The sequence below is a fragment of the Suillus clintonianus genome (genome assembly GCF_016758775.1).
Source record: "Suillus clintonianus strain FC179 chromosome Unknown DEU56scaffold_139, whole genome shotgun sequence".
Classification (NCBI taxonomy): Eukaryota; Fungi; Basidiomycota; class Agaricomycetes; order Boletales; family Suillaceae; genus Suillus; species Suillus clintonianus.
In genome coordinates, this window is record NW_024539363.1 from 79,347 (window position 1) to 102,978 (window position 23,632).

A 23,632-nucleotide genomic window follows, 5' to 3' on the forward strand; every position below is an offset into this window, starting at 1 on the left:
GATCTTAGCGTAATATTCTCGAACGCTAAGGATGAGGCGTGGTCCGAGTACAAACATCCGCACCGCGGATAAAATTTCGAGAAGACCACCAATTGTCAGCATTCCTATATTATTCGATTCCTACAGAAATCATAAGCAGTGGTTACATGGAGATGATCGTGACAGAGCGGCGTACCACAACATTTATGGTGATCATCCAGAGCATCAAGCCAGAAACGCCCAAAAAGCTAGCACGTTCGGAACTTCAGCAGAAAAGAGATGACCACATTCATATTACAAGCTCACCTTGCAAAATAAAGCACGTGAGATTTTATCAAGACTGTGAAACAGTCCCCGATGACCGATCCTGTCGATGGTCCGAATCGTCGCAGCTCACGGAAGTGTTTTACACCAACCCAGACTGAAAGACACAGTGCGAGGACCTCCCAAACAATGATTAGCATCCAAATCATTGAAGCCAGAAGCCGAAGACCCCTCTGAGGCTCTTTGTCAGAGTCGCATGTATGGACGCCAGAGAATATCATCTCCTCTGGTGTTCGTCCAATGAGCTTTTTTGGTCTTTGAGCCAATCAGTAAAAGCTTACCCGATACAATATACCTGAGTGCCATCATAATCATTACTACGCAGGCAATGTTGACGGCCAGGAAGACTACAATGAGAAAGATAAGCATCTTTCTAGATCCCTGATACATGGCATATAATCGAGCAATCGTGACGACTTGGAGGATGTTTCAGTCGAGTCGATGTCATAGACGTATTTCGGCTGTGTAGCTCACCGCCCAGCAATGTAACAGCTACGAAAAAATTTGTCCAATTTACTATATATTTCATAATATCGCCTGAAATACTCAATCAGTGATCGCTCTCGTAGGATCAAACACTCCGACTTACACCTGATGTAGTCATGATGTTGAGCCAAATTCAATATTCAGAATCTCACTCACCCCTACATATGAGTGTATTAATTGACGTGAATGGCAAGTATCAGTATGGAATACTTACTGCATCTGTCACTGAGATGAATGGCATATTTTCTGCGTGCCTTCAGTCAGAAGAATCGGACACGGTGCATATGAGACATACTTAGAACAATGGTACTGATTAGATAGGCTATTAGCACAGCACCGATTTGTTGGCCTTGAAAACATACATAGAAAATGGTATTCCAATATAGCGTATCTAGAACAATTTTGCGTTAGTACAACTTGCCAACTTAGCTATAGTATAACATGAGGTACGAACGAGGAGATACAGCACAGTTATGAGGGACCAGCGTTGCCTCTGCCCCGAATTCATGGTTTTCCTCAGGCTAATTTTCTTCTGATATGGGATTATGTCACTCACCCAGATCAGTTCGATCTATAACATGATTCTTAGCAAGCTCGCTGTTTCGGCAATAGTATCGACTCACCTCTTGTTCAAGTAGTAGTACTGGAAATACTATAAGGATGTGAGCGGTTGTCGAGCATTGTCATGCTCACCCCAATCGTATACCACCACCACGGCGGCGGCAACTACGAAATCGCAAGTCAATGTTAGATCGAGACATCACCAATTGATGAGACGAACGCGTCCAATAGCTGAAAATAAGAGCCGAATTGATGAACGGCCAATAACTGGGATCATTGGAGACTACGGTCATATTCGAGTGCCAGTGGGTGTAAGGGAGTGGCGAACCTTGGGCGAACCTTGTGGATGAATAATGATGGCGTTCGTGCTATATATACCACCGTTAGGTTTTTGCATTGCCACACATTATGGGGATTTATATTTACTCCTACCTCAAGGCCTTGCTGAGTACCTTGATCGGTCGACATGTATTGCTGTGCGAAATCAAGAAAATGTAGAAGTCTTCGATTGTAGATTTTGGAGTGTAGACCCTGCTAACCACTATCACGTATGTGAATGTTCTGATGGCTCTTAACAAGTCCCATTCTGTGGGATAGGTTGACGCCAGGGAAGTCAGACAGATAAAATAGAGTGGGTTGAAAATCTAACTCACTACCCCAGACAGTGAACACCTCTTGGAGCCGCAATATGCCCAAACACACGGCTCAATTTCCAATCACTCTACTCCTTCTCGTCATGGTATCTGTCACCTCGAACGCCTCCATCACAATATTTGGCTATCGTCAAAGATATTGTAAGCATGGATCTAAAATGAATGCAATGCAAAATGCACTGTATTTGCATTTTGCACTTGATGGGATGGCGATTATTAGTATCACATTGCGAGACATCTTGATTCATAATATACAGCGCTCTGTTCAAATAAATCGCACAGGGGAGAAAAGAAGCCTGTGACATGGTGAATGGCAGGCGCAGCCCGGTTTCTGTCTGTACAGGCTCAGCGTTTTCGATGGACATTTCGTTCGAGTGATATTCTATCCTAACTTGGCCGGTAAAAATTGTGGGTGATTGTCGGATCTTCATCATGCTTAGCGATTTCATGGGCAGACTACGAAAGTCGCACCGTGATGGTTCCACCTCGTACACACGGATTCAAAGTTCGAGGAGGCTTACGGATATGCCAGGGAGCTAGATCGAATGTTGTCTACACGACCAGTCACATAGGGTACAGGTAAAAATGCTGCGGTAATTGCCGTAATGTTGTTGCCGCAGCAGCCGCAGCTGGCCAGCATTTTCACGTTGCTCCCAAATTTGCCTTCCGGAATCCGATCACGACGATGTGTAACACAAAATATGAACAACACAAGAACATACCCGTACGTACCACTTTGTTCTCATCCACTCACGTTCATTAAGGAGGACGAGAAGCTGAACTAGACATGAAGCTCAAGGATCGCGATGCATATAGGTGCCAAGCCACTGAAATCCCATTCAGAAGCTCGCAACCATGAGGTTTGTATTTGGTCTGCCTGGCATGGGAGACCACATAGCTATAGAGCGCTAGCGTTGCATTGCATCGCCGAGAATGAAAATTGACAATCTGATTCCCAATCCTCTCGACATAGTTTCTTGCAAGTCCCGCAACTATTGGTACCTTCCGGCTGTGTCGCGTCGTCCGACATCGATGATTCTCACGATTGACGAAGGTCAGTTGTTGTTCCTTGTCTTCTATGCGTCTAATCGAAGCACCATAGCATATATATGCTACTGTGTCATTCATGTCTTCCTCGTCCTTGACATTCACTGCATGTTAGCTGCCCTGAATGGACTTTGTGCGCCACGACGATACTCCAGATCGAACACCCCTGCTTCTTATTCGACCCACTCCTCCATAAAAGACAACTTCTCATCATCATCCCCATCGATACAGTTGCTCTAATCCATTCACCCGTTCCACTGCAAGCTCTTTTCCCCATTGGTGCACCAACGTTCTTCCTTCGATTCGTTTCCGTCCATGATCGCCTCCCTGTCCAGAATCAAATTGCCACTCATCCTTATTAACATTTCTTCGCACTGACCCTGCATATTTTTTGCAGCATTAACGCTCACCCATGCTGATCTGCACGCGCCAATATGGGTGTCGCCCTCCGGCTTTTTTAGAGCCTCTTGTTTTTTTTTCGCCAGCTGTAACTCATTTACCCTGCTCCACCATGTACTCTGACTCGACGACATGTATGGCCATGGTACTGCAGCGCTTGGTCATCAGATGTCCGCCGCTCAGACATTCTACTTTCGCCTTCCAGTCCCCTCACTCTCTATTCGTTCGGTCCGGGTGGATGATGTTGCTGCGAACCGATACCGTTCACCAGGTGTGGAATTATTGGGCTATCAGCTATCCGAGCCCAGACACGCTACTCACACGTATACGGGGCTAGTATATAAATCCGCGAAACAACATGGCACATATCGCTTCGCGTGATTATATGCTGGCCCTAGTAGGGTGATTCCGATCAATATCAATGGTACATGCATGTGTGTATGTCAGTGTCTCGTTTTGTGTTCTACTCACAGTCGTTTAACATGATGGACATTGCCAGATCGTTGCAGTGTGCAGTCGCATGTGTGGAAGACTACTCTCCAGCGCGACTCCTATCAAAGTACGTGTGCTAGGGTCTCAGAACATCGTGGTCGGTGTCTTACTGATACTTTTTTTTTTTTTTTTTGAATCCAATTTCTGTCCATTGGGGTAAAATATCCTATGTCGGACACTACTGGCTAGTCTATTACTGATACTTTGTCAGGTGCACTTGGTGCTCGATTCTCTTTCTCTATCCCCACTCAGGAAACCTTATCTCCTTGCCATCCACGTTCATGATGAACGCACGTACTCGAGCTATAACTATTTTTTTCAACCATCATGTTCTTCGCGTTTATCGTTCACACGTTGCCGTTCCCGTCCCTCCAGACACACGTGTTACCCCATCGGCCCATCCATCGATGAGGTCATACATGTCAACGTTTAATGTAGGCATTTCTTGCAATCGTTTTCTATTCAACACACCTTATTTCCTTGGAATCCAGAGGCCACGAGATTCTTGGAGTAATCAACTGTCTGAGCTCAGACACTCTACTAATACTTCTACTTTCTAGCCTCCTTGTCTTCTGTTCATTCGGCCAGATGGATAGTGACTTTGTGGAAAGTGTGGCCTGTCCCGCATTTTCATAGTATCATCAGGCAGCTGGGCTTGTATGAATCACAACCACTTCTTTGCGCTCAGACAGCTGATATTACAGTCAGATTCTCCTACGTAGAAATCTCACTGCAATATCATCTGTCTGAGTTCAGACACACTACTTGAAGGCCACTCTGATCGACGTCAATCTTACTGGGCATGTATGTCATCATCCTGTTTGCTGCCTTACGCTGACTGTTGTGCTTAGCAGGATGGGCTTCAACAGATAACAAGGACCTGAACACAAACCTGACGCATGATTCTGTGATCACTGTCATTTCTTGTTTTCTTTGGTCTTTGTACTGAGATGGATGGTAATTAGGGAAACTATCGTCATGTGAAATTCTCGGCTATCAGCTGTCTGAGCTCAGACACGCTACTTTCATTTTCCAGTCCCCTCACTCTCAATTTGTTCGGTCTGGTCGCCTCTCTTTATTCTTCTTTGTGTTCGGATAGATGGTAGCTAGTGGATTCGTAGGAATTACTGGGCTATCAGCTGTCCGAGCACAAACACGCTACTCACACGTATACTTATGGGCCAGCATATAAAGGCGTGAAGCGACATGTCACATATCGCTTTGCGTGATTATCTGCTGGCCCTAGTAGGGTGACTCTGATCGATGTCAATGGGTGTATGCATGCATGCATGTTAGTATCTTGTTCTGTGCTTTAATCACGGTCGTGTTTAACAGGATGGACATCGACAGATTATTGCAATGTGCAGTCGCGTGTGTGGAAGACTACTCTCCAGCGCGATTCTGATCAAAGTACGTATGTCAGAATCTCAGAATGCCGTAGCCGACGCTTTACTGATACTTTGTGCAGTGCGCTCGGCACCTTCTGGATTGAATATTGAAGCCTCGAAGCCCCAATTCTCTATTCCTCACTCGGGAAACGTCATCTCCTTGTCATGCGCATTCGTGATAGAGATATATACTCCAGCCGTAAGTCTTTTTTTAATCCTCTTCGCGTTTACCGTTCACACGTTCCCGTTCCTCCGGATGCGTGTTCGCTCAATCTGCATCTAGACTTACCACGACCCAAGGACGATCTGATCGGCCCATCTATCGATCAACTCATGCATATGAACATTCAAGGTGGGTATTTTAGGTACTTAGTTCCAGCAGTGATACAACGTGAAATGGGCTTGCCCAGCCCTCCTTTCAAATATACTAAACACCAAATAACTTAAATAAAAACTAAGACGAATCCTGCAACAAATTCCTGCTCCCTGTAGATCACTGCAAGCGTTTCCCATGCTATACCGTACTGCTAGTTAATACATGTACACGCTCCTGAAAGGCAATCGAACCCATGCCAGTTCCTGCGCAAGAGTTGGCCATGAGCTTAGTGTGGTATTCTCGAACGCCAAGGATGAGGCGCGGTCCGAGCACAAACATCTGTACCACCAATAAAATTTGAAGAGCACCAGCAAATATCTGAGCTCCCATAGAATCCGAGTGCTACAGGAATGATGAGCAGTGGTTACACGTAGATGATCGTGACAGAGTGGCGCACCCAAAGACTTGGAGAGAGAATATAGAGAGTAGAGCAGGAAACACCCACAAAGCTAGCACGTACGGAATTTCAGCAGAAAAGGATGATTGTAATCACATTACAACGTCACCTTGCAAAATACAGCACGTGAGATTTTATCAACGCTCTGAAACAGTCCCCGGTGGTCGATCCTGTCGATGGTCCGAGTCGTCGTAGGTCACGGAAGTGTTTGATACCAACCCAGATTGAAAGACATAATGCGAGGACCTCCCAAACGATGTTTATCATCCACACCATCGAGGCCAGAAGCCGAAGACCCTGCTCATATTCATCAATGCACATATGAACACCAGAGAGTATCAGCTCCTCTTGTATTCGTGTGATGAGCTTTTTTTTATTCACAGAATCAGTAAAGCTCACCCCCCACAAGATAATCGAGTCCTACTGCCGTGATTACTGCGCAGGCGATGTTGGCGACCAGGAAGGTTACAATGAGAAAGATAAGCATCTTTCTCGATCCTTGATACATGGCATGTAGTCGAGCAATCATGACGACTTGCATGATGTTTCAGTCGAGTCAATATCATCGACGTATTTCAGTCTGGTATCTCACCTCCCAGCATGTCAGCTATGACTGCATTTGTCCAATTCAGTGCGTAGTTTATAGTATTGCCTGAAATGTCCGATTAGTGGTCACCCTCGCAGGATCAAATATTTCGACTCACACCTGTTGTAGTCACTAGGTTGAGCCATGTTCAATGTCCAGGATCTCACTCACCCCTACATATGAGTGCATAAATTAACGTGAATCGTAAACATCGGTGTTGAACACTCACTGTATCTGTCACCGAGACGAATGGCATATTTTCTATGTGCTTCCAGTCAGAACTATATCTGACATGGTGCATATGAGACGTACGCAGAATTTTAGCGCTGATTGTGAGAGATGGGCTGTTAGCAGAGCATCAATTTATTGGCCTTGCGAACGTACATAACATATGGCACTCCAATATAGCGTATCTAAAATATTTTGGAGTCAGTACAACCACGCTATATTATAACACGAGGGACGAACGATGAGATACAGCACAGTCATAAGGGACCAACGTTGCCTCTGCCCCGGATTCGTTGTATTCCCCTCAGGTTTGATTTTCTTCCGATATGGGACTATGCCACTCACCCAGATCAGTTCAATCTAGAACACTATTCTTAGCGAGTTGCTGCTTCGGAGATAGAATAAACCTACCTCTTGGCCGAGTGCTAGTGCTGGAAGAACTATGAGGATATGAGCGGTTCTCGAACAGTGTCCTGCTCACCCCAATCGTATATCATCACGGCGGCGGCGGCAACTACGGAACCGCAAGTCAATGTTACATCGCGACACCACCAACTGATACAACGAACCTGTCCAGTAGCTGATAAAAATAGACGAGTTAATCATCGGCAATAAACTAGGATCATCTGAGACTACAGTCATATTTGAGTGATGGGTATAAGGGAGTGGCGATCTTGGTGGATGCATATAACAACTTCGTGCTAGATATACCACCATTCGGCGCTCAGCGCTTGTATCGACAAAATGATCAGGATGCGGCATATTGGTTCCTGGACCTGAACACGTTAACCCTTGATTGTTTGAAGTAAGTACAAATGCGCTGTATTGCGGTGCAAAATCAAGCAAAAGGTACAAGTACTGCATCGGATCAAAGTATATTTTGGTGTGTGGATCTGCATATTGTTGGGCTACTGAGATCGGCTCGGGTATTGTATCAAAGCATCAACATGATAAACAGCGCATTTCATGGGTCCTTGATTGTCGCCAAAATATACGACGCCACGGATCCGTAGGTCGACAGATAAATCGCGCATCCATGGGAGAAATGAGCCTGTAACATACCAGGAAGCCCGGTTTCTGATTGTACAGGCTAACCTCATGTCCGAGTTGATAACCATTGTGATGTGGATGGCAATTGTGTTTCAGCGTGAATGATCTTGTGTCCGGATCCTTTGAGGCAGTAGTGGTGTGAGTGACATTACACCGTAGTCTGATGACTCCGAGTCTACCTCCGCGTCGTGCACGTTCACTGGCAGGAACCGGTAATTTCCGATTGCTAAAATTTCAAACCAACCTTCCATCGACGTCCGGATCCGTACGTTGAAACCAAGCTTACAATGTGTAACACTTAAATATTGACAATGTGCATCGAGCTCAAAGAGCTAGTGCTATGACAACCAGACAGGTTATGAACGCCCTGCACTAGGCTACCACCCGAAAGGCCGATCCGGAAACCACATTCGTGCCGCTCTATCTTGTCGCTCCACTCGCCTCCATCAAGGAAGACGAGAAGCTGAACTACTAGACGCGAATCTCGACGAACAGGCAACAATTAGGTACCAAGGCGCTGAAACTTAAGAATTGCACATAGAAGAAATGACTATCTTCCATCGTCGAGAATCAAATTGGGGATTTGATTCCTGATAAATGTTAGTCTCCCTTAGCCAGACCATATAGAAGGAAGACAGTCGTTCCTTCTTGATTATGGATAAATGTGACTGGTCCTCAACTGATCCTCTCGACATAGTTCATTGGGAGTGCAACGTGCCTTCTCTCCGGCTGTGTCGTCCTCCGGCGTCGATGATTCTCATGAAGCTCAGTTACTGGGTATTCTTCGATCAGCATCATCTTTGACACTCTTCCTATTGGTCTAAGTATCATAGCCTATATATCATTGTGCTTGCTTCTTATTCAACCCATTTTCCCATAGATAACAACCACCCGCTATCGATACAACCATCGTTCTCCATTCATTCTCCCTCCATTCGCCCGCTCCACAAGCTCTTTTTCTCGCTGGTGCCCCTCCATAACGCTATCCGCCAATATTCACATCTTCCAACTCATCCCACCTCTACCTTTTATTCATTTCCAAACACGATTGCCATCCGTCGCTGCTAGATCTCTAACCCAGGTCACTGGTGCCTATCAATATTACGATAGCAGCACTCAACGCAATGATTCTGAACTCATCTTCCCACCGACCTGCATCAGATTCAAATCCGTTCATACACCCCATGTAAGTATTACGTACCTTTTGCGAACACGCTGGCATAACTCTATTCCATGACTGAATTTCATTCGTAGTCGACGCACTTCTGAATGGGCTTGTGATACGACTTCTTGCGATAAACGCCTCCACGTATACTACTCCTATGCCGATCTACGCCCTCCAATACGGGAGCCTTCATATGGCGCTCGCGTTGGAGACGGCTTATTCAGAACGACTTGTTTTTTTTGTCAGTTGTAGGAATATCGCACCTTGAACCTGCTCCACTAGTACTACTCTGATTCGACGTCATATTCTAGGAACTGGACATCAACGATGCCACACCTGCGGGGTATTCATGCGCCTGTGTCCGACTGCCATCCTCATGAAACATCCCACAAGTACGTACTTTCATACTCTCGGTCCTGAATTCTCCTCTCACCTTATATCGTTCCTACTCCCTCCTATCGCCATCGCCACAATCGGACTCAGACACCATGTACGTCCACTCCCTCCCGCGAGGTTATGTGAGATGATAAATGTGTCTCGTGGTCTGCATTAGTACCGCCATCCACATTTATCGTATACACGTTTACACGCCCTGATCGTTCCTCCCCTCCCCTTATCTTTGAGACTCGCTCCGTCATTGATCTGCATCTAGACCCTACCTCCAGCCCCACCCCAGGACGATCAGCGCAGCCCATTGATCGATCGAACCACGTAATTCAACATTCAAGGTAGGAATTTCTGTAAATCTTCGTCTAAGATATGCTCTAATTCTGCGAACAACCTATTTTCCCCTCACAGTCTATCTAGTATGGGTAGCCTAGATGGAATATTCAACGTCTAATTACCGATGTTCAATCAGCCACGAGTCACAAATCACTGCCATTTCTCCTTCTTCTTTTGTCGTGCTCAGACAGATGATATCCAATAGATGTGTTGCTATTGTAAAATCATTGGAGATATCAGCTGTCTGAGCTCAGACGCGCTATTCCAATAAATGGCCACCGGTGAAATTAAATCATTCTTCAAATGTTTGATTTGATCGACACAGTCATTCTCCGCTCTCCATTCCCCACACTCAATTAACAGCTATCTTCCCAAACGGATGATATCGCGTCGGCCCTGCACGATATGCAGGACTGATATGGTATCGACCCTCTGGGCTTCTACAACTACCGCTCTTTTTCGTTCTGAGCTCAGACACGCTACTTTTACTTTCCATCGGTCCACATAATATTCGCATCGCACTTAGCTGCGTCTGCATATTCATTACATTACATTCAAAATAAACTCTGGCCGGTGGTCCAGGTGTCTCGATATATGTCAAACCTGGGCTCAAGCATACTCCATATCTTAGCGCTCGCTGACAGATTCAGTGCAAGTCATTATCAGACGGAACCGAACTGTATCGAAATTCGAAGCACTGCCGCCAACAAGTATTCTCACCAAGGTTGCCTCCAACCACAGCATGCAAATCTAAGCGTCTAGAAGATCCGCTCATCATCACCATCTTTTTTCCCCTCGACTATTAATTTACGCATTCCCGTACCTGCCCCCATCGTCTCTTCTTCGCATGCCCCGCAAAGAGGCCGAATCAAGTACGTCAGCCAGACGGAAAGAAGCGCTGTTAGACTCGCCAGCACGTGTTGCACCTCTTCGAGCAGGAGCGAAGTATCCACCACCATATGGTGCACAGCGCCGCCAGGATGCTCTTTGGGAAGGTGAGCAACAGTATTATGATACATATTGAGTTACCCATCAAGAAGCAGGCGGGAATGAGGCGCTCCCCCCTCAATGGCATCAGTTTCAGGCGTTGAGTGGTGCAACAGGATATCAAGACGACACGCTTAGTATGGTTTCATGGAACCGACCTTTACCAGGAGTGCGACTAGGTGAGCGAAGAACATGCCACTAGGAGCAAGGAACTCATGGTTGAGCATAGATCGACCTGGACAACTCGTTATTGATGGATGCGAATGGCACATCTCGCCACTCGGCAGGTCCTACTTCGTCAACCACGACAGTCGGACCACATCCTGGAAGAAACCAAAGCCAGTGCGTCCGGCAGAGAGTTTGGTGCCGGAGTGCATCATCGAGGGTCACTCTAAATGCATATGGAGCCTTGCCTGCTTGGGCACCAGTTGCAATATACTGGGTGCGTCGGATGACTGTTCTATTCGCCACTGGAAAAGAGACGGAGAGCCAGTAGGAAAGACTTTGGATAGCGATGGTGGGGGGATACGCTCAATGACATTATCTCCGGATGAAACAATGGTCGTGAGCGTAAGTACGGACGGTAGACTACGACTGTGGAACATAAGGAAGGGCATCATGGTCGGCGACCCGTGGGAGGGGCATAATGATGCAGTGAGATGCCTCGATTGGTCCCCCAATGCCTTGGAGATAGCAAGTGGATCGCAAGATGGCACCATACGACGCTGGAACCCGAATGTTGGCCGGCAAACAACGACACCAATAGAGACCGGTCATGGCTGGGTGAATGCTGTCAAATATTCTCCGCAATGCGACAAATTCATGAGCGGCGGCGAGGACCGTATAATCTGCGTGTGGTCCAAGGACGGGCAGTTGCTCATCGAGATCAAGGGACATGATTACTCGGTGACGTCATTGTGTTGGGCTAAGGACGGCGCACACATCTTCTCTGCGTCAGCTGATGGCACCATCCGAAAATGGCGGTCAATTGATGGGGAAGAGCTCGTCGTTCTTCGAGGTCATACCAACATTGTCAGATCCCTCTGTCTATCACTTGATGAAGGCCATCTTGTTAGCGCATCAGAAGACTGCTCAGTTCGCATCTGGGACCTGAAGACCAATCAGCCAGTCGGAGATCCACTCTTACATGACGACGGAGTTCTTGCTCTTGCCATATCCCGTGATGGACAATACATTGTTAGTGGTGGATTCGAGGCAAAAGTCTATGTTTGGAGCATGGAGGCAGCGCTCAATCAGCGGGGTGGCGACCAAGTTGGCGTGCGTGTGTGCATTGGCGCCTTAACACATTTTTAACGGTTCTGGTTTAGAGCGTGGATGATGTCAATGCAAACCCTGACGCGAAATCCAAGGCAAGTAGGCCCTGCTCCTCTTCTCTTTACACTCGATCTCACCTTTTCCTAGGGGCGTCCAGTCCGACCGATAGATGTGCGCCGATCAGTTGTGACTAACCTTGTCCTTCGCTCATTTGTTTGTTCAGCACTTCTCCTCACACCCGATTTTCTCCACACAGCACGCGAGTAACAAAGGCTCGGCGAAATATGTCAGTGTTGCTTTTCGTTCCTGAACTCTTTCTCGCCTGACACTGATATAGGGCAAAGACTTCTTCACCAACGATACAAATCGCGCACCAGCTCCGCCTGCGAGCCCATCAGCTGTCCTTCATACTTTGTTCGGTTCACTACGTTTCCGTCCTCGACCTCCAAATTCACCTCCACCAACAACGCGCGAGCCCCGACATTGGAATTTCAACTTAATTCCTGTAGGGATTTCCAGACGCACTATTGATGTAGCCGCTGCTCGTGATGAAGACGTGAGTTTTCTCGCCGTCACTTCTCTTTCATTCTATTGAAACACAATACAGAGGTACGGTATTACCCCTGAATCTGATGCGGAAGCCGCAGCAGCTATGCAACGTACGAACGTCAACAACGAGGCCGACAGTTCAACGCAACCAGGTCAACCTACGCTGGTGGTACAAGGGTCTCAGGGACGACCAACAGAAACACAAGGCCCAAGTGGTGGGACGGGAGACGTGTCCTATGAAGTTAACTGCTGCGGCTGCTGCGGATTTTTCTTTGGTCGCCGTCCCACCTCGCATCTGTCCTGAGTTCATTTGCTGGAAGTCACTCTATTTTTTTCTCTTCTCTCTGGTGTGCGTTTAGGCGTTGTATCTCACTCCTAGCTCTTGCTGTCCTATGCAGATGTACATGATATCATTTTGTTAGATAGCTATGAATTGCAAAGTAAGGTAAATGAACCACATGCAGACCCACGTCTAACCAAGATGTCCCGGTGAAAAGTGCATGCAGACGCAGACGCAGACGCAGAGATAGGCTTGAGAACAGGCGGCGTTACATTCCTCAGTGTGCACCGTACGCTCCTCGTCATCATCTTCCAGCCAACTCCCCGCGCGTCAGCAGTATGTAGATACGTCGAGCGCGTCGGTGGTGAGCTCGCGTTTGATGATGGGATGAATAAACAAAAGGAAGCGGTGCTGGGTGAGAACTGCATAGGGATGTGGTGTCAGACGAGGGCGTGTGCAGGGGTGGTGCCGGTGCTGTGGAGGTGGCACTGGCCCTATGGATAATGCTGATACAATGCAATCATTTGAGAGCAGGAGGGAGGCATGTTGGAGAACCTGGATGATGAGTGCTAGTCCATCAACCTGATAGAACATCTAAGAAAAAAGAGCTGCAGAGAAAGTTGAAAACCAGGACGAGAAGTATTATGTCGCCTCCAAGCTTTCTCTCCATGCTCCACCACGATTTACCGACCACTTAACGAGCGATCGGACGCGCATAGATGAGGCAGGTAGGCATGTCGCGAGCGATGAGTGTTTGCTTGGTGTTCATGAGGACCCTGCACCGTCATAAATGATCGACGCGCCCACCACCAAAATGTTTGTATCCAGTTCTGAATTCGACTTACCCCGAAAGATGGGTGGTGTCAAGTTCCACTGGTGCTCGTACAATTGCACAAAGTGGTACACATAGATAACACAGGAGGATAAGACACATTGGGCGATCCAGGTGTAGATGAGTTGCTATCGCTATCGCTCTGCATGCTGCCTCGGAGAACACTGTTTCTAGTGTATTGATGCAGGAGCCGGTGATGAGATTGCAGAGTCGCTTGGATCGTTGGCCTGCAGTCAATAGTCTTACGCCTACTTTGAGCATGTCACGGTCTATGACACGGTCTATGACAGAGGTAGTAGCTGTGAACGTGTGAACGTGTGAGCAAAAGGGAGGCTAGGATAGTTCGCAGGTCAGAAATCCAGGCATCAATGGAATGTGCACTGAACGAAGGCAGCGAGGAAAGAAAAAGAACGAGAAAAGTATGAAAGAAAGAAGTTACATACAACTCCCCCTCAACAGCAGCCAGCTTTCAGTTCGAACCATCTACTCTCAGCGAGTGTAATTATGCGTACGAGCTTGGTGAGCCTGAGATACAGCCTCTTTCGCGCGTTCTGCAAGAGGTTTGCACAAAGATGCAGAACAATTTTCTTTCCGCCAAGAAATGCATGGATGGCACCGCCGGTGGCGAAGAGTGTCCCAACGTGAGGTACTCGGATTTAATGGTGTGGTCAAAGATGACGCTGCCAATCCAGTGGGTCAGTGACTAGTTAGTGGGACATGTATAAATCCAGCCTTCCCTTAGATGAAACGTTGACTGAGACCTGGAGTGGCTTAGCCTGCGTTCCAGCGGCTGTGATTCACGCCACGATTCTGGACGAGAAAAAACGATGTAACATGATCGTCGTGTGGAATGTACGGCACCTGGATCCCAGTGAAAACCCACTATGGCGTGGTACGACCCGGGGTTCTGATTATTATATGTTTGTACCGTAGTTGATATGGCCAGATCTATGAAAACAACATTGTTGTTGCATTGTTTGGCGTTGTTCCTTGCATCAATTACATCGCATTGCGTCGTCAATTTAACGTTTCAACTTGAAGCAGCCGACGAAGATACCACAACATTAATGGCAGCATACACACTACCTCTCAACAAGACTCGACTGTTGTGCTTGGAGGCCCAACCGCACGACAGCGCATCAGGCGAATTATCAAATCACAGCGATCATATCGGGACGGTCGTTCAGGTCACCGTCAGAAGCAGAAACGCAAGGTAACAAGATAACTGCAGGCAAACTGCAGGGGATGATATTATCTTTATCCTTAGAGGGTTGACCACGTTTTATTTTCCAGTCCTTCTAAGGCAGAACTATCCATATTTGCTATAGAGCAGCACGATATCACCGTAAGTGTCGTGACGCATGCTGGCGAGCTCGGTCAAACCTGAAGTCGCTTACATATCCAATCATCTATGTCTTGACAGAAGGCTATCGAGGCACTGCTACTTGGACACGTCAATGGACTCGAGAAGCTTCCCAAGCGCGTGGTCATTCGAGAAGACAGGCTACTGGGATACGTTCTTGTCGGCGGTAAGGAACTGCGTTTTCCGTGTCAACTGGAATCGTTCAAAATCCGACTGTTAAACCAAACATCGAGCTAATTGTGTTCGTTATCGATTTTTAGAGCGACGGGCATGGACGTACGGACGGCGTAAACAGTTCTACTGGGGCAGACATCCGCTAAGGAGTGGCGAAGACAAATGGGTATTCTACTTCGAGACCACGAAATTGTAGGTTCATTATGCAGGACATTAAGTCTGAAATCCTTTTTGTAGACAATGGCTTAATGTCTAATGAACTGTCAACAACAGCCTTCAGATCACCGATGTGAAGGCACCCGGCGACACTATCTTGCCTTTACTTGTGCTTACCCAGGCGCATATATACTCTTTATTGTAGGCTTTGTATTACGCCATCCTGCTCATATAAATTGTATGCGTACATTACCATTCACGCGGCCAGATGCAGCATGTAATTAACTAACCACATGCTATCAGCCAAAGATAAGTCTTTGAGACGCATGTTGGGTTGTCTGCGAGATGAGATTCGCTCCGGGATGGACTGGTTGAAAACCGCTACATTGTTCGTTTGGTCCTCAAGATGTTCCAGACACGCCTGCGTATTACGCAGGAATTTGCAGTAGAATTTTATTGCACGGGGTATGTAATCCATGTCTTTTGGCTTGTTTTTCACGCTGATCGAACATACTATTCACTGAAGGACATATATGGGTGTTGCGAATTTATATGAATAAGAATGGGAGGTGGCACATTGGGTGTGCTCTTTCTGAATATAGCTCGCCAGTGATACATCCAGACGTTGACGTTATAATTCAGTCCCACGTGCACAGGCCGTCGCCTGGCTTTGACACTCCGGAATTACTTCTACATTTGAGATCACCACCGCATATACTTGTTCCAATAGACCAAAATAACATGACTGTATTCTGAATATCCTATCCCACTGACAGAAAAATTGCGTGTGTATGTATCTTTGACATCCCGTATTTCACCAAATCTTGGGGCCTGAAGGCGCATACACGCGTGCGTAATGTCATCAATGTCATGTATCGTTTATATCAAACCAACCAAAGTATTTAGAATATGCTACCAGAGACGTCCACCCACCCCTGAAACAAAGCAGGAGGTTCATGCCGTGCAGATCTTCCGTGGAATTCACGACGTCCCGGCTTGTATTTTCGCGGTTTGGCACGCACCTGGGAAGTGCTGCCCTGAGGCTTCGTGGGTGTTTGAACAACGGTTGTGGCATCAGAAAGGATGGTCTTGCAGGTGGTACACATATTGTATGAGATGAAGCAGTACACGCAAGTTATCACATACCATTGTTGATCCTGAGCGGGGGGGAGACGCTCGGAAGTCGTCTGCGCCCTTCAACGCCAAAGATGGACCTGACACGACGGAATTCAAAGTATCCTCCATGTCCAGGAAATTAGAATGGCTGGCCTCAGGACATGGATGATCCTGTTGCTCCGTTATCGCAAGCGGTTTGATTTCTGGTTGTTGTTGAAGGAGGCTCCTCCGCTCCAGTATAATGGCGCTCTGCATCATGAGCAAGTCGATGTGCTCCTGGATTTCATTGATCTGGTCTCGAAGCGAAATTAATTGATCCTAAAGAAATATGAACGTTTTAATTAGACGTAGAAGCTGCAAGGAATTGCTTGCCTCTGTACCGAGGGCAACATTGTCATGATTACTGTGCATTTTTTCGTCTAGTTCTAGTGACTAGCAAGAGAAACTGGCTGAACGAGTGGGATATATGGTCAAATGCTTCAGGAAAGGGTGGGATTCAGGGAATGTACAGACAATACCTGCACAGCCTAAGGATTGCGCCTTTATACGACGGTCCGATGACAACGCCGGGGAGAACCTTCAAAAGACGCCCATTGCTGAAATGAGATTTTTGGGTTCTTGATCCTTGCAGTTGCGCCGTTCACTGATCTTCACTGCACTGCCTATGCGGCGGCACCTGCCTGTGTTGGTTGCAGATGACGGTGAGGTATTACGATATAATACCATGATTAGAATTTGGTACCTCTTCGTTTCAGCATGCCTGTGGAATGACATCAACAGGCAACCACCAAGACATGCTGGCCCGGTGACCTTCGCTAAAGCTAAGCGGAAAAAGACAGGTCAATGTCGCAGCCACCATCAATAACGAGGACACACTTGTCACTGCTTCTAAGAGGTCCCCACAGCCTGTCAGGAAGTTCCCTCTGATTCCCTGAATGAGTCCACGGCCACCAATCTCGGATTTGGTACTGTATGTGACCTACATGCAGAGAGATTTATCTGAATTTCTCTTGTATTACACAGTAGGAAAAGGAAAACCGTCCATATGGGATCTCTTCCGTTACTGATAACCTGAAAATAACTGAAAATAAGTTTGATGATTAGTACAAATATTTCGTACTTTTGATGGGTTGGAAGATTCAGCGAGGTCTGGAAGCTTGGCTAATATTAGTCAGGCCTCAGCTGGCGTGCTGAATTCTCTTGGGCTGCATGGCAACAAAACTTGAAGTTGCAGCTCTTCGGGCTCGGACTCGGAGGCATAGCTTAGTCAGCAGTGTGGTAAACGTGACTTTTGGTTTGCATCGTTTCAGCGTACCTTGTCTCGAGCTGGCATAACATCATGTTTGAATTAAATATCCTTTCGCCAGGTGTGCACTCAAATCACCTAAACGATAAGCCGCAGTCCCTCTTACATAAATGACGTGGCAGCACCTCACACTACCGAACGTTTGTCAACTGTGAATGCATCATGACGATGAAGCTTCCGCAGCGGACTGATCTGCACTACTCACTGGGCAACTGCCACGCAACTTATCCCGGCTGTTTCCTTTAACTTGCCTACTAGTCCTAGTTCTGGAATCCTAATTGCTGTATCGTGACGGTGCCACACCTTGAAGCTCTCGATAACTCCTGGTTGAGGCCTAGGGTCCGCTGGCCCCGATTTGACAGGGTATGTGATCGTGTCTTTTCGAGCGGACATGTCAGGATTTATAAAGAGCCCTCTCGAATTTCCAGTGTAGTAACATTGCAAAAGTAGTCACTGCTCTTGTCCCTAAACATGCAGCTTTCTGTGCTCTTTAGCGCGCTCATATCTTTCGTCATTCTCGCTGCAGCGGCACCCACGCCAAGAGCCATCTCGATTGAGGAACTTTCCTGTGAGCATTCATGATCATCAGCATTATCGTAGTTACTCAAATGCCTCGATGTATCACTCAGCTAAACGAAAGGAACTTGACACGAACTCTCAACGTGATCTCCTAGAAGAAGGTAGGAAACCCGACCAACTTGAGACCAACTCTGTGACTTATATTTCGTACGTTACACTCGATGGCCTTGTTATTCCTGAAGGTGAGAATATAACTAATCTGCTATGTATTCATTTGAGTATCAAACCTTTTGCACCAGACAAGAAGCGCGAGGAGTTGGGGACCAACAACGCCTCTTATTCTCCACGCGAGGAGTTGGGGACCAACAACGCCTCCTATTCTCCACGCGAGGAGTTGGGGACCAACAACGCCTCCTATTCTCCACGCGAGGAGTTGGGGACCAACAACGCCTCCTATTCTCCACGCGAGGAGTTGGGGACCAACAATGCCTCCTATTCTCCACGCGAGGAGCTCGCGTCGGCCATTGATTAAGTCGGCTAGGACAACAGACTAGTACTACATAACAGAAACAGACGGGCGGGAGAAAAGGAATACACCGATAATTTTTTTTTTTTTTCTTTTTTCCTCGTTTATTGTCCTGTGGGGCGGAGCCCTATGTTGGACATTACATACAGTATTTAATCTTTGGCGTGTAGGTTGTGTTACGAATGGTGTTGTCGAGTCTCTGCAATGGCCCAGGCTGGGAGGCGAGGACAGTAGCGCCGTCTTAAGGCGTTGGAGTGTAGTTGATATGAGTTTCCCGGCGTGTTTCCGCTACCTCTCTATCCTTCTTCCTCACGTCATCCTTTTCTCTTTCCTCTACTCCTTTTCCTTTGGGGGTGTGACGTCTCCGAAGACTGTTTCCAAGCGTTTTGTGCGTGCGATGTATTTGAGTGTCGCCCGTATGCCTTTCGTTTCACTGAGTAAGTACTTTACGTTGAGCTGCCGTGGTCCCACTTCCAGTCCTAGCGCGGATCTTTGTCTAGCATACTTGGGGCATACTAGCAGAAGGTGATGGACTGTCTCTTCGTGTACTCGACATTGTTGACACATCGCGGATGGTGCGCTTCCTATACGATGGAGGTATTTGTTGAGGGCGATGTGGCCAGTGCGAAGCTGGAACAGTAGGGATCCGTGTTTTCTGGGCAGATCTTCTATTCTCTTCGCAAATTTCTTGGACGGGGCAGTGTGGTCAATGGATTGGAGACGTGTGTAACGGGGGGATTCCCGCATTACGTTTGATGCCTCGTCTTTGATTCTGCCATAGAAATTTTGCTTGAGTGCTGACTTGCTTTGCGGTAGGGTTGCGACTGTGTTGTCCTTTGCTAGAAGTGACCTTGGTAACGAGCGCGTGTCTGACGTGCTTCCTGCTGCTGCCCTTTTCGCTTCCTCGTCCGCTGCCTCGTTCCCCGGAATGCCCACATGGCCTGGTGTCCATCTGATGACGAGTGTTCTGCCATCGTTGTGGGGGAGCAGTTTGCGTAAGTCGTCGTGGAATATGTCGGCCAGATAGTGGCCTGGTCTCGACTGGAATGTTGTCATCGCGCGTATCGCGGCCTGGTTATCCACCCCTAGTACCATTGTCCTTCCTTCATTGACGCCTTCCTCCCTCAACAGCTCTAATGCCAGTATCATCCCTATCAGCTCCGCCTCATATACGGTGTGGTGTTCGATGCCTCCCAGGTGCAGTCTCTTGCTCCTTATGACCTCGTCTCCCCTCATTAGGACCACCGCTCCCCCGACCTTCCCTTCTGTTGCAGAACCGTCCGAGTACACTCGTAGGTCCTCCGTCGCGCTTTTGTCCTCTTCCACGGCTCTCTCCTTCGTCTCTGCGATTCTCGTGTCGACGTCCGGTTCCCACTTGGGATAATGTCTTACAGCTTCGATCTTCTCGATCTTCGATGGATCTGTTTGGAATTCGTTCATTAGTCTATGCAGGGGTGACGGGTAGCGTTTTCTCCCCTTGAATTGCCTCTTTTCGCTGTATTCATATGCTCCCTTGATCTCCTTGACTAGTGGGTGCGGTGCTGGGAGCGTGGCCATCCTTATTGCGGCGCGATAGCATGTCTTCCTTAAGGTCTGTTGAAACGGGAGAACATTAGCGTGAGTAGTGTTGCCGTGGGTCCGGCTTCTGTCCGGCTTTAGCCGTGGGCGGAGCTGTAATTAGCCAAGCCGTGTGATTAGTTATGGCTTACATAATTCATGGCCTGGCCCAGTTAATAAAGCGCGCTTACTGTCTCCGAGCCGGCTTCAAGCCAGCTGATTTAAAATTAGAATTTTATATTTTTATATTTTTAATTTTATGATTACACATTGATCAAAAATAGATTACATTTACAATTATCGAAGATCTAACTACTACCAACGCACGATCGATAATCACACGGGCGCTAATGGCCCCCCAAGACCAAGTATGTCATTATTTTGTTAATGTTTGATGAAAAACTCAACTAAAGTAGGAACTGTGCTGCGTTTCTCCCCCACGGCAGCTACACAAGCCATCCGTGACGAAGAAACACTGCAAATTAAAGCAGCGAGGAGGTGAAAGAGGACGAGAGGGTTGGAGAACGAGGTGGCGGGGTTGGATGGTGAGGGTGTTTGGTCGTGAACGGCGGGAGTCGGCGGCGTTGGGTGGAGGCGTTTGAGAGATCGCGAAGGGCGTCGAAGGGTATGGGGGATAGGGGGATAGTTGCGGGTGGTAATGAAAGAAGCGGGTTCATCAGTTACATGTTCTACCTCGATCGTCGGTTGCACGCACCTTTAGCCGCTATGATACTCGTGCACACGAACACACACACATGCCGCCCGTCCTCCGGTCCTATAAGCCAATACCGCACCTGGGTTGTATATCACGTCAGCGCTAGAACACGAGTACAAATAAGCAAGTACGTACCCGCCCTAGAGTAGGTTAGCATATGCACCTCCGCTATACAAGTCCTCTGGGTATACATTCCACGATGGCAATGAGCTCGGAAGGTGCGCTAGGGATGTGTGGATGATGGGTACAGTAGGTGGTCGCGGGGAAGATGCTGCATATCCCTCCTTGTGGAACTGATTGGGAGGAGCCCATGAGCCAATACTGTGGTTCGACTCCTTGTCCCAGAGCTCGTTCTCCTGTAAACCAGATCAGTAATATATTTACAAAGGGACCTAAAACCACGCACGTAATCATTCCATGACTTGAGAGGAATCGCGCGAGGATCGAACTTGCCTTTGTCCTAAAGAAACTTCATCAGTATCAATCAAAATAATGGGGACCACAAAACACCTACATGAACGATCATCTTCTTGCCAGATTCACCCAACATGACACGGGTGGCACCCCAGGAGAAGTCATCCATACACCAGAACGAATAGAGCGGGAGCATGAGAGAGAAGATCGGGATGGCCAGTAGTAAGGTATCGATCTTCTCCGAGGTGCAGCAAGTTCTTCATGTGCAGGGTATCAACGCGGTTCTGCGAATAGTCCTGGATCATCTGGTTGGATATCAAAAGGGGCTTGTGGGTATTGGGAGTCCGCAAACGATATAGGGTGAAACAACCAGGTAAACAGGTAACAGATCCGAACAGACTCTCGAAAGCCTTGGCCATGTGATGCGAGATGAAATATTCGTAGACCTAGACATCCATTAGAATTTCCGACAACTTTATAGGTCTAAAAACTTGCCTGCATCATTGTGATAATCGACTGCTTCGCGTTCGCTAGTTCAGTCTCACCGCAAACCCCAAGCACCTTCTTGTCATGAATGCACCTACAGAAAAACAAACATCAACCTGGAATTCCCGGAATAACGAACATTGACTTACGCAGAGATCAACCGGTGGACAGAATAAGGCTCCACTGTTGTATCAGCATCGACCGTAAACAAATACTCGAAGAACGTCGGGTTGACACCAATCACATTCTTGATCTGGTGGTACATCTCCAGTTCGAGCGGGTTCATGGGCGTACTGAAGTGAACCTGCACATCAAGGTTAAACGACAACCCCACAATTCCACGAAAAAGATGCTTACCTTGTTCAAGAAATGCATGATCACCATCTGATAATCACGCTTGCCACGGTTACCCGGCCGTGAACGTTCAGAAATAGCCAGAGTTGGCCATGGTACTGATCTCCGCAGGCGTGTAACCCATGTATCCGACGCGGTTGCTCCATCGCATAATGGTCATACTCTCAAAGTACCAATCTGGACGGGAATCATTGGTGAAAGCGCGGAAGTCGTGATACGAAGCATTGGGATCGGTGTCGTTGGCAGAGCTGAGAGTCACATAAGGGCTGACGGAGCCACTCACGCCATTACACAACGCAGAGACCTAAAAGCAGGTAAGAAAGAACCAAACTGTCCATATGAATCCCACTAACCTGAACAGGGAAGATCTTGTCTGATGAAGTACCGCCATACGTCTGAAGGATTGTCTTGACAGGCACGATGCTAACAACGCGCTGATGAGTCGCCGCAACGGTCATAAGATCAAACACCTCTCCCCGAACCGACGTATACACATTGTTCGGCGAAGCGGTATACAAATGTGACGCCAATTCCGAGGTGCTGAAAACATGCTCCGTGGGACAGATCACCAAGCCCAGGAAGACGATGACGAAGAAGGAACGACGTGCCGGCAGAGACAGGAAGGTGGTAAGAGAAGGCGACAATGTTAGTCAACGGTCCAGGGGGGGCAGAGGTTTGTATGGTGGCAGAGGCAGGAAGGTGGTAGGAGAAGGCGGCAATGTTAGTCAACGGTCCAGGGGGGGCAGCCTGATAGAAACGAGCTCTGAGAGGACCAAGACCACCTAAATACACGGTCAGTGGCATCTGAGTTCGTGTCTTTGGGTCTTCATAGAAGAAGTGCGACACGGTCATTTCGAGTATATTGTTCGTCGGTCAGTAAACTGGCGCCAAGAAAGGGCGATCCTCGAGCTCAACATATGTCAAGGATCTTACCCAGTAGTGGACTGAAGAATATCCGGATTGCCTAGACGAGGAGACTATCAGATAACAACTGAAATTCAATATGCAAACACAATGCAAGAAGAATCATAAGGTGCGTGAGGGTAAACAAAACGTGAAAAACAAAAATGAAAGATCAAGGACATGTCAGATATCATAAACGACAACCTCGTCGTCGATGTCATCGCACTCTTGCTCTGCGATGGCTTTGAGGACAGCGTCATATGCGC

General features: G+C 47.6%; 4 protein-coding genes across 4 annotated transcripts; 2 read left to right on the plus strand and 2 right to left on the minus strand.

The window, feature by feature from the left end:
- Window positions 1–13,063: 13,063 nt before the first annotated feature.
- Window positions 13,064–13,565, minus strand: DEU56DRAFT_836949 (uncharacterized protein; the record flags this gene model as incomplete). The annotated part of the gene is made up of 2 exons (XM_041354817.1): window positions 13,308–13,565; window positions 13,064–13,279 (listed from the first exon to the last, which is right to left on the minus strand). Coding segments are annotated over exons 1-2 (265 nt in total), but the record flags the coding sequence as incomplete, so codon positions are not given.
- A 1,240-nt stretch (window positions 13,566–14,805) lies between these two features.
- Window positions 14,806–15,738, plus strand: DEU56DRAFT_125767 (uncharacterized protein). Its single transcript, XM_041344668.1, has 5 exons — window positions 14,806–14,990; window positions 15,071–15,122; window positions 15,201–15,306; window positions 15,401–15,510; window positions 15,588–15,738. The coding sequence occupies exons 1-4, from the start codon at window positions 14,845–14,847 to the stop codon at window positions 15,508–15,510; spliced, it is 414 nt and encodes a 137-aa protein (XP_041202429.1). The 5' UTR covers window positions 14,806–14,844; the 3' UTR covers window positions 15,588–15,738.
- A 2,163-nt stretch (window positions 15,739–17,901) lies between these two features.
- DEU56DRAFT_125834 (uncharacterized protein) lies at window positions 17,902–19,061 on the plus strand. The gene is made up of 5 exons (XM_041344669.1): window positions 17,902–17,953; window positions 18,015–18,255; window positions 18,321–18,460; window positions 18,522–18,653; window positions 18,711–19,061. The coding sequence occupies exons 3-5, from the start codon at window positions 18,364–18,366 to the stop codon at window positions 18,941–18,943; spliced, it is 462 nt and encodes a 153-aa protein (XP_041202430.1). The 5' UTR covers window positions 17,902–17,953; window positions 18,015–18,255; window positions 18,321–18,363; the 3' UTR covers window positions 18,944–19,061.
- An 869-nt stretch (window positions 19,062–19,930) lies between these two features.
- On the minus strand, window positions 19,931–20,557 carry DEU56DRAFT_691093 (uncharacterized protein; the record flags this gene model as incomplete). Its single annotated transcript, XM_041347133.1, has 2 exons — window positions 19,931–20,101; window positions 20,159–20,557. Coding segments are annotated over 2 exons (570 nt in total), but the record flags the coding sequence as incomplete, so codon positions are not given.
- Window positions 20,558–23,632: the final 3,075 nt, after the last annotated feature.